Source organism: Corvus cornix, chromosome 17 (genome assembly GCF_000738735.6).
Source record: "Corvus cornix cornix isolate S_Up_H32 chromosome 17, ASM73873v5, whole genome shotgun sequence".
Taxonomy (NCBI): domain Eukaryota; kingdom Metazoa; phylum Chordata; class Aves; order Passeriformes; family Corvidae; genus Corvus; species Corvus cornix.
This window is the reverse complement of record NC_046346.1, coordinates 8,509,784-8,519,844: the sequence shown is the minus strand read 5'-3', so window position 1 is coordinate 8,519,844 and position 10,061 is coordinate 8,509,784. Positions and strand designations below refer to the sequence as shown.

The 10,061-nt window shown below is 47.6% G+C and overlaps 1 protein-coding gene across 4 annotated transcripts in view; it reads right to left on the bottom strand.

Moving 5' to 3' along the window:
* Positions 1-1,136: 1,136 nt before the first annotated feature.
* The window catches only part of TNC (tenascin C), a 72,027-nt gene continuing 63,102 nt past the window's right edge, over positions 1,137-10,061 (bottom strand). For all 4 annotated transcript variants that reach the window (XM_039561517.1, XM_020584482.2, XM_039561519.1 and 1 more), the window contains 5 exons: positions 8,146-8,297; positions 7,215-7,311; positions 5,028-5,189; positions 3,629-3,792; positions 1,137-2,466 (listed from right to left, as the gene is read on the bottom strand). In XM_039561517.1, coding sequence (XP_039417451.1) covers positions 2,356-2,466; positions 3,629-3,792; positions 5,028-5,189; positions 7,215-7,311; positions 8,146-8,297 — 686 coding nt within the window. In that variant the 3' untranslated portion in view covers positions 1,137-2,355. The remainder of the gene's footprint in view (positions 2,467-3,628; positions 3,793-5,027; positions 5,190-7,214; positions 7,312-8,145; positions 8,298-10,061) is intronic.

The following is a 10,061-nucleotide window of genomic DNA, read 5'->3' as shown; positions in this document are numbered from 1 at the left end:
CTCCCCCAAATTATCCATCCAGCTGACTTTTGCCCACCTGGCTTGGAGCTTTCACCTCACTCAAACCTAACTAAGAAATCCAAGCCTGAGGTCTTGCTCAGACTTTAGTTAAGGTTGGGACAGTGACACTAGAAAAGGAATTTTCCATCCACTTTTCTCAAAAATACCTTATGGATACAGCCCTAACCCCACAAACCCCTCTCATGCCCCCAGATATCCCCTCCAGTGCCTTTAGGACCTTAAACCCGGCGGAGGAAATATTTTTTGAAGCCCTTCCTCTCCTGCCCCCTTGAGGCTCCCAAACTGCTTCATCACGTTCAGATGAACACCAGCGCTGAGGTTTGGCAGGTTCACGGACAGATTTCAAATCTGAGCGTGTTTTTAAACTCTTCTCACAAGTCACAGACAGGAAAGGGGGAAAAGCCAGTAACTTTCCCTTCAGCCCGTGGTGGAGCTGCTGGTACCAAATCAAGCTTGTGTCAGCTCTGACGGGTGTTTTGGCAGGTCTGACTCCAAGGATTTGCCAGCTTCCCTCTCACAGGGGCAGTCATGGAGAACACCAAGCAGGGCATCTGTCAGTGAGTAATTACAGGAAATATCATCTTCCTTTTATGCAGGGTGTTTGAGTCGTGTCTGGGGCGAGGCACAAACCTGAGCCTGTCTCCAGTAGCTCTTTGGAGCTGCCAAGGTAAATGACACCAGAGCCAGAGCCAGGCAGCTCTGGGATGTTGCTAGAAATGAGGAAATCATTCCATAAATGTCACTTCTTCCCCTGAATGTCTGCAAACAGACTGCAAGAGCTTTCCAGCGCCCAGAAACACAGAGCCAGTGCCATTTCCTAATAGCTTGGAAAGCATCTGGAGAGCAGAGCGTGTTCCTGCATTACTGGGTTTGTTCTCTTTTACCCTGCCTATCATTTACTGTGATAAACACCAAGGAAGGGCAATTAATTACAGAGAATTAATTTAATATAGTGCTGCCAGTGCTCTGGAGGGTCAGAGGAGATTCGTGTTCCCCGTGCAACACAAACGATGTTCAGGAGCGTAACTTCAGCCGGGAGGGAGGTGAGAAACATTAGCAAAACGTTTGCAAAATGTTTGCAAAATGCAACCTTGAAGCAGGGCAGAGAGACGGGATTAAAACAAGAGATCTTTTATTGTCTTGAACTGCAGAGTGTGATACAGAGGAACTACACGGATTTTCATTCATATAAAAAAAAAAAAAGAGAGAGCCCTTTATTTACACAAGTGTTCAAAGCTGCCCACGGTACCTAGCAACAACTCTGGGTCCTCTTTGTTTTGCTTTGTTAGTTATTCCCACCTAGATGGAGCAAACATTGAGTCAGTAACACTTAGAAAAACATGGGAGAAGCTTTTGGGCAGGAAAAAAAAAAATAAAGAGAATTATGTTCTAAAAGAACCCAAATCTTCACGGGCATTTCACTGTAACAAACCCACCAGAATAATTACACGCAGTCACTGACAAAAGGAACAGTTTTCAGTAGGGGCTCAGCAGCCTAATTATTCTCAGCCTGTCTTTATTTCCCCACCTAAGTAAATATATCCTGGACATGCATGAACTCCACATGGATGAAAAAAAAAAAGGTAGAAATTTATTTAAAAGTAATTGTGCTTTTATTTATATTAAAAAAAAAAAATTTACAATCAGACACTGTCCTGCTGTGTTTCCAAAAGCATGGTTCTCTTAAAAATGACAAAATGTAGCTTATTATTATTATCATCATTATTATTATTATTACTTTGTCTTTATATTAATAATATTAATCTTATGGTTAAGTTTTAAAACATACTGCTTTCCCTTCCCATTCCCTCCTTCTCTGTGGTACTTGATATATATATAAAAAAAAGGCATTCAAACCACCAATTATTTCCACTTATAACTAATAATAATAATAATGATAATTCATCTTACACCATTTCTGTGTGTATGGCTGGTTCTAAAACAAACTACCAATGTACAAAGCTGTTCTCCCTCCCCTCCCCTGGGCCACCCAAGAGATCGTCAGACGTCGGAAGAACTTTATCTCAGACGCTTTCTGGCAAAAACAATAAAAAAAAAAAATTGATAAAACAACACAGAACCCTTGAGATCGTTGTCTTTGGTGTGGAGGAGGACGTTCCTGGTGGGCAGCTGGAGCTGCTCTGCTGGAAACTCTGGGATGCTTTAAGGCTTTTTGTTGTTTGGAATGCTGCAAAGCCTCTGTCGGGCCACGGGTCACCGATGCTTTGGTCCCAGTCACAGCTCCTCACACCCCCAGGCCAGCGATGCCAGAGGGTCTCCCCACACCCCGCTCTCCATCCCCCCGATCCCCTGCCCGCAGCCCCCCCCGGGTCTCTACGCTCGCTTCCGGCGCCCTTCCAGGTTCCGGAAGCTGGAGGGTCTCAGCTTCATCTCTGCAAACTGGATGGAATACTCGTGGCCCTTCCAGTGGAACCAGTTGACGCCCTGTGAAGGCAAAGGCGAGGGGTGGGAGGTCACACTTGCATTTGCTGCCCCTGGTTCAGACCAGGGATGTTTCTGATTTGGGCACAGAGGCACTGCAAAGGGGAGGGGCTTTGGGAAGCACAGGGGGTGTGGAATGTCCAACCTGTACAAACCCACCCACGTGAGGTCACAGAATCATGGAATCACACAATGGATGGGGTTGGAAGGGAGTTTAAAGACTGTCTAGTTTCCCCCCTGCCATAGGCAGGGACACTTTCCACTAGCCCAGGTGGCTCCAAGCCCCGTCCAGCCTGGCCTTGGGGATCCAGGGGCAGCCACAACTGTTCTGGGCACCCTGTGCCAGGGCTTCACCAGTCTCACAGCCAAGAATTCCTTCCCAATATCCCATCTAAACCTATTCTCTGTCAGTGGAAAGTCATTCCCCCTTGTCCTGTCACTCCAAACCCTTGGAAATTGTCTCTCTCCATCTTTCCTGTCAGCTCCCTTCAGGCCCTGCAAGGCCACACTGAGGTCACCCCAAAGCTTCTCCTCTCCAGGCTGAACAATCCCAGCTCTCCCAGCCTTTCCTCCCAGCAGAGCTGCTCCATCCCTCTGATCCCCCTGGAGCCTCCTCTGGCCTCTCTCCAGCAGCTCCAGGTCCTTCCTGTGCTGGGCCCCGGGGCTGGGGCAGCTCTGCAGGTGGGGTCTCACCTGAGCACAGGGGCACAGGGGCACAATCCCCCTCCCCTGCTGCCCATGCTGGGGCTCAGCCCAGGACACCCCCAGGTCCTTCTCCCAGGGCTGCTCCAGCTGCTCATCCCAGCCTGGATTGATCCCAGGGGTTGCCCTGACCCAGGAGCAGCACCTTGTTAAACCTCTTTCCCCCAGAGCTGTCTGTCCCTCCTTGCCTGGCTTTCATGGCAGGAAGAACATTTTTATTTCACGTGTTGAAAACTACAATTATTCCCTGCACACTTGGGATATTCCTTTGGAAAATCAGACAAAGCCAACAAGATTTCACCAGCTGCTGTTAAATTCTTGTTTTGTGAGCAGCTGCTTATGATCCTGGAGAGTGGGAGGAGTGGATGCTGTGATTTTTGGCTGGCTGAACCATCAGATAGATCCATAATTGCAATTCCCCTTCCTCTCATGCATTACAGAAGCCTTCAGACCCCAAACTCACCTGACTGTGGCTGTTGTCACCATATCTGCCCATCAGGTTGACTCGGTGACAGTTCTTGTACCAGAAAGCTCCTTTGTACGACAGAGCACAGTTGGTGATGGCAGAGTCATGGTCCTTGTCGAAGGTGGAGAAGGACCTTCCATTGTGGTAGGTCATGGAGTCACCTGGAATGGAGGGACAAAACAAAGAGCAAGCTCAGTGTTTGCCTGGTTTAGATTTCATGGCAATGCCCATTCTGCAGAAAATATTGGGACTGTGCCATGCCCTGTCTGCATCTAAATTTTTTTAAATTGACTTGCTTTAATACAGCAAATATACAACTTTGTTGTTGTTGCAGGCAGGTCAAAATATTTTTCCAGGTGATCTCTAATCCCCAATGAATATGAAGTGGTTTTTTTTCATGCAGCTCAATTTCTGCACTTCTTGCTGAAAGCTGAATTTTACAGTGTGGACAAGCCAAGACCAAAGAGGAGTTCACAAAGAAGGAATCAAGACCAAAGGAGTCTCCACACTGATTGAATCCTACTCGTGGTAGCAGCTACAACTACTCTGCACCAGAATATTTCCCTTAATTCACAGAATCATGGAATGGTTGGGGCTGGAAGGGAACTTAAAACTCATCCCATTCCACCTCCTGCCATGGGCAAGGTAGCCCAGGTGGCTCCAAGCCCATCCAGCCTGGCCTTGGACACTGCCAGGGATCCAGGGGCAGCCACAGCTGCTCTGGGCACCCTGTTCCAGGGCCTGCCCACCCTCCCAGGGAACAATTTCTTCCCAATATCCCATCTAAATTAAATAGACATTAATTCTGCTGCTGCATTTCCTTTGTATCTCTGTAATCTGGGTAAAAGTTCCTGTGCTGGTCACAGGGCAGAGCCCACACCCACATCTCTGCTCTGGTTTATGCACCCAGCACTGTGAAATTATCTCCTTTTAAGACATGTTGTTAAACTGGATTTATCTCTTAATCCTTTGAAGCCCTGAAGAGGGCTCAACAAGGGCTGCAGGGTTCACCCCACTATGATTACTAAAGGCAGATGATTTGTTCAGCAAAATTATAAATCACATTACAGCAGGGCTTTGCTGCAAATTCTCCTGACAAGAAAAGAGGCTGTGCCAGGCTATTATTGGCTGTATAAATGACAGCCAAGATTGGCCAAATGAGATCTACTGTGGTTTAATACGCTTGTTTCAATCCTGCCATAAGCAGGCCATAAAATACGGCACCAAAGTGCCTGGAGGATTTAAAACGGACTCATAAAATATATCGATACCTTTGATTTTCCAGCACCTCACACAGGAGAGGCACCTGCTGCTCTGCAACATTCACACGGTTACCTTGAGTCAGCGGGGAGGAAACTGGTCATGAACAGGAGAAGAAGTCAAGTTTTGCTCTCACCTGCTGTGCCGCTGTAGCCATCCACCCGCAGCCGGTACCGGCTCTTGGCGTCTCCGACGCTGAAGCGGTCGTACACGGCGTAGGCCGCGTCCCCCTTGTCCCTCAGATCCACCCGCAGCTCGTACTGGCCCTGAGAAGTGATTTTGTGCAGGTTCTCCAGACCTGTGGGCAGGAAGGGATGTTTGTCTTGATGCCGGATGATTTTATTGCCTTTTTTCTTTTATATATCCTCTGTATTCTTCACACATACATTTGGAGCTCTGTAGCCTGGTGTATCCATGGCTAGTTCTCCCGGTGCTTTTCCCTACTTTTTCCCTAAGCAGAAAGACAAAACACCTTCCAAAGCCCCTATCCCATCTCGGTTCTCCTCGGGAACCAAAGCCAAAACCAGCTCTTCCAGACACATTTTCATCAACAAAGTTCAGTCCCATCTGAGGGGGGAGGATTTAGAAGGGGCTTTGAACTGGGGGGGAATTGCATCACCTCTTGTGCTACTAATTGGGTGTGGCATTTAAGTAAAACCTTATAAAATGAAGGCCTTGTTGCCTGTGTAAAATTATGGCTCAGGCCTGTTACTTCAGCTAGAGAAGGACTGTGAGAAAAGTCCATGAGAAGAAAAACAATTCGTTTTTATGCAGAGAATGTAGTATCAGCAGAAGCAAGAAAGTTAAACAGTCGAAGGAGAAAAACAGCAACATATTCGCACCTGTTATTTTTCTGAATGCTTGAATGCTTATGCCATAGGTAGCCAATGGTAGAATGCTGTAGTTAGCAATAGCTGTGGTGGCCTATTTACCCCCTGACCCTGTATGTTCCTCCTGTTCCCTCCCTCGCCTTGGCCGCTCCCTCGGTTTCTCCTGATTTGCTTCTCTACCCCAACCCTGCCCAGGGACCGCCCCTGGGCCCCTGACAAAACCAGCCCACACTCAGAGCACGCTGTCTCTCCACCTCTGAACATCGTGGGGACGAGGTGTGATTAAAGCCATCTCAAACCCTCGTGAGAGCCCCTTCTCTGCCTTCTTTACCACCACTGTGCTGTAACGCTGCTGTGTGCCGGAGCCAGACCGTGGGGCTGTCTGAAATGGGCTCTGGGATGTGATTAATGGCATGGCCCCAGGAAACCCTCGCTGAGCTTCCAGGGAGCTGCAGCCTGCTAGCCAGAGTCCAATGGTTACAACAAATAGCCAATGAGTCTACTGTAGTAGTTCAGCAGCCAGTGAATATGTAACACGAATGATAACATACAAAGAGTGTATAAAAGAAGCTGCTTTGTTTAATAAATGGCTTTTTGCCTGGAACTGGTGTGGGGTCTGTATGTGTCGTGTCCGTCTCAACAGCGACAATTGGGAATTTTTGTCAATTATGCTAATTTGCTAAACTTATAAACCTCTATTCACCCTGTGGGCATTTTGTGGGCATTTTCCATGTCTGTCCCTAGAGGCCTCCAATAAAGACCAACCTTTACATTACCTCCTACACTGATACTATCTCAAAAATGTGTAGTTTTATTTCCAGGTTCCTTAAGACATCAGTCTCTCCATGTCTTTTTCTCTACCATCCCATTATTCCATAAACAGGGCCATACTGAATTGTACAAATAGAGCAGGGCACTGAGCTACATCAGCTGTCAGCACAAAAGCAAGTAAATAATTCCACGCTGACTGGGAGAGCTCTTCCCTTCAAATCATAGGAACTGGTTGGGCAAAACAACCAAACTTGTGCTGTCTCATCATCATCATCATCATCTTTCATTTACAACCAGAAAAACACAGCACAACCTTTGAAAATGTGGAGGTTTTACTTCTATTTTACCAAAATGTGGGTTTATTGTCCTGTTTTTCCTCTCTGGATCATCAGCCTTTGCTGCTGGGGGTGTCCCAGGAGGACAGGAAGAACAACCTGCTCCCCAGGTTACCTCCCACTTCTCCCAGAGCCCCACTGAGCACGGGGTGGGTACAGCTGGTGACCCCAGCATGACATCCTTTGACTGCAGCTGGAGGGACTGGCTGGTCTGGCCCTTTCAGTCTCCCTCCCAGAGGGTGTCCCTGGCTCCTTTTCTCCTGTTCCCCTTTACAAATCCTCCTGCCAGCTAAATGGAGGCCTCTAAGTGGCTCCTGGACTTTCAGGCTGTATTTCTGTTTTGTGATTTTTTTTTTTTTTCCAAAAAGACAAATTCTTTGCACTTACCTATCCAGAATTCATCCTTAGGATCTCCAAACCCTGTCACGTAAGTATTCCAGTTCTTGTAGAAATCTTGCTTTCCATTCTGACGCCTCAGGAACACCTAAAAGCAAGAAATGTCATGGACAGACTGCCCTGGCCAGAGGAAATGAGCTTTTACAAACACAGAACTCAGTGTTGCTCCTGCCCTGCCTTTAGCCCTCCCAGCAGAGTGTCACTGCAATGACTGAGTTGCATCCACCCAGGCTGTTGGATGCTCCATGTATTTTTTAAGTCTCCAATTTCTCTTTTGGGTTCCCAGTCTCTTCTGCACGATGGGGCCTTTCAGTTTCTCCTCTCTCCCTTTTAAAACCCATCCTGCAGTTCTGGATTTCCCAGGATTTCCATCCCCTACTCTCCTAGCCAAGCATTCCTCCAGCTCCTTCTGCTTTTCTGTGCCCTGGGTCCCTCTGGCATGTTCAAATTTGAGGATGTCACTTTGGAGAGGTGGCATTTTATTGCCATTCCTTTGTTGCCTGGGTGGGATGTGGCCCTTGCACAGTGGCTTTGGAAGCTACTGCACCCCGTGGCTGCTGAACAAATGCTTCCCCTGGGCTGGGTTTTAATCTCTCTCACTCCCTCTCTCATTCAGAGTCAGTTCACCCTCCCCTTTCCTTGGTGATTATTTAGAAAATGTGTTATCTGAGATGGTCATTTCAGCATTTCACCAGTGGAGAGGGATCAGGGCTGAAACCACTGGTGTGCCCCATCCTTCAGAGACTCCTCTCTCTCCTCCAACTGCAGAAAGAGCTGCTCCCTCTTCTAGGCACTGGAGTGTCCTACCCAGGACAAAACTCCCTGCATTTGTAGACAAGACAGCCCTACTGTGATAACAACACCCTGAGGGGTGCCTGGGCTGAGCAGGGATGGGATGTGCTGCCCCTGTCCCCATACTCACGATCCATCCTCCCCCGTCCTCGCCCATGTCACAGAACACTTGCAGAGGCTGAGCCTTGTCCCCGTTCAGGTAAATTGTGTAGAGCCCAGAGGTGGCTTCTCCATTCAGGAGGGCCTGGGAGCAGTCCTTGGGGTAGGGATAGAGGAGCCCAGCTGCACACACAAGGAAGAGAAAGCATTCCTTAGGAAATCAGCAGTTACAAGGAATGTGTTCAATGCAGATGACTGAGGAAATGCCCTCGTGGGTCAGGTACAGATCCCAGAACAGGTCTGTACTTACACCCAGCACACAGAACATTCACAGCATACAGCTGATGAGGTGAATTCTTCTTTTCAATGCATTTTGTCACATCTGTCTACACTTCTGGAAGTGCTGGGAATTCCAGATAACCCTGCTAGGATGGGAGTGCATCCTCCAGCTAAAGACTGAAATTCGTGAGCTGTGTGACAGCAGCTTTTGGGGAAAACCAAATCTACCAATCTCTGATCATGTGGCAGAAAAAGGAGGGGGAATACAAAGACAGGACTTCAATCAAAAATAAATTAACTGGGAGTGTTTTGCTAGCAAGGAGAATATTAAATGTGTTATAAAGCTACACTTTAAAAAAACAAAGCAACAGCAGCAGCTGAAACTGCAGGAAAATATTGTTCATCTTTTCTTTCTGACGACAAGCCAATAAAATCATTGCAGTCAGAACAATTCCTAACCCCCCAAAAAAGATTTCCTTTGTTTCTTCTCATTCACTCAGGCCATTAACTTTTTCAGCCAATTCAGTGTGGTTGCAGGTGTGTCCATAGCAGAGTTTTCAACTGTGACTTCTCACAGGGTGGCTGCCGGTCCCTGCCAGTGTTACACACCCCTGCCTGTGCTTCAGCTCCAGAGAATTCCACAGAATCATGGGGTTGTTAAGGTTGGAGAAGAATTTTAAGATCATCAAGTCCAACCATTAACACAGTCCCACTGCCGTGCTCACCACTAAGCCAGGTCCCCAGGTGCCACCTCCACAGGTTTTTTTGAGTACTTCCAGGGATGGTGACTCCAACACTGCCTATTCCAATTCTTTACAACTCTTTCCATGAAGAGATTTTTCCTGGTATCTAATTTGAACCTCCTCTGGTGTAACTTAAGGCCATGCAAGTTTCCATCAGCTTTGGGATTTGGAAAAAAGTGATTCTCTGCAGGGAGTTCCTTCAGTGTTTCCCTGTCACTAAATAGACACAAATGTATTTTTAGAGTTAAGGCCAGGCTTAACCCTCTGCCTGAGTCTGACACTGTTCACATGGCTGAAGGCACCTGGTCTGTCCCTGCTCCTGGTCAATTTGCCAAAAATCACCTAAATAGACCCAGCTTTAATTCCTCTCCTATTTCTGGATGTGTTGGTGGAGTTCATCCTGCTCTACACAAGCAGTGACAGGGCAAACTCGGGGCTGGGTGACTTCTGGCAGTCCTTAGGCTGGAGTTGGTACCAGCAGCAGGAGGAGGAATGGGAATGACTGAAGATCCTGCTGGGCCTGAAAGGCTGGAAACTGGGACAAGTGAGACAAATGAAGGCAAAGTGTCACAGCTAATACTGAACAACTTCTTTTTTTAATGTCAGCTGTGAAGTGACCGTCAGAAAAGCCAATTTATCCTTGCAGAGCTGTCCTGTTAGGGCTGGAGCTGATGTGCAGAGGGGCTTTGAGACAGCCCATCTCAGAGAGAGGAGAAAAACCCACCCAGAAATTCATGTCCTCAGCCCCCTGCACCGATCTGTGTGTGTGTACTTTGCTTCATTCCAGCTCCAAACTCTGATTTGTTTTCCCAGCTCGCTGGGATCGATACAGGGGGAAATCGAGGTGTCAGCCGAAATTGAAAGAATTCCTGCTGATATTTCACAGGGGAAAGGCAGGATGTTTCATCAGAGAAAGGACTGTGAG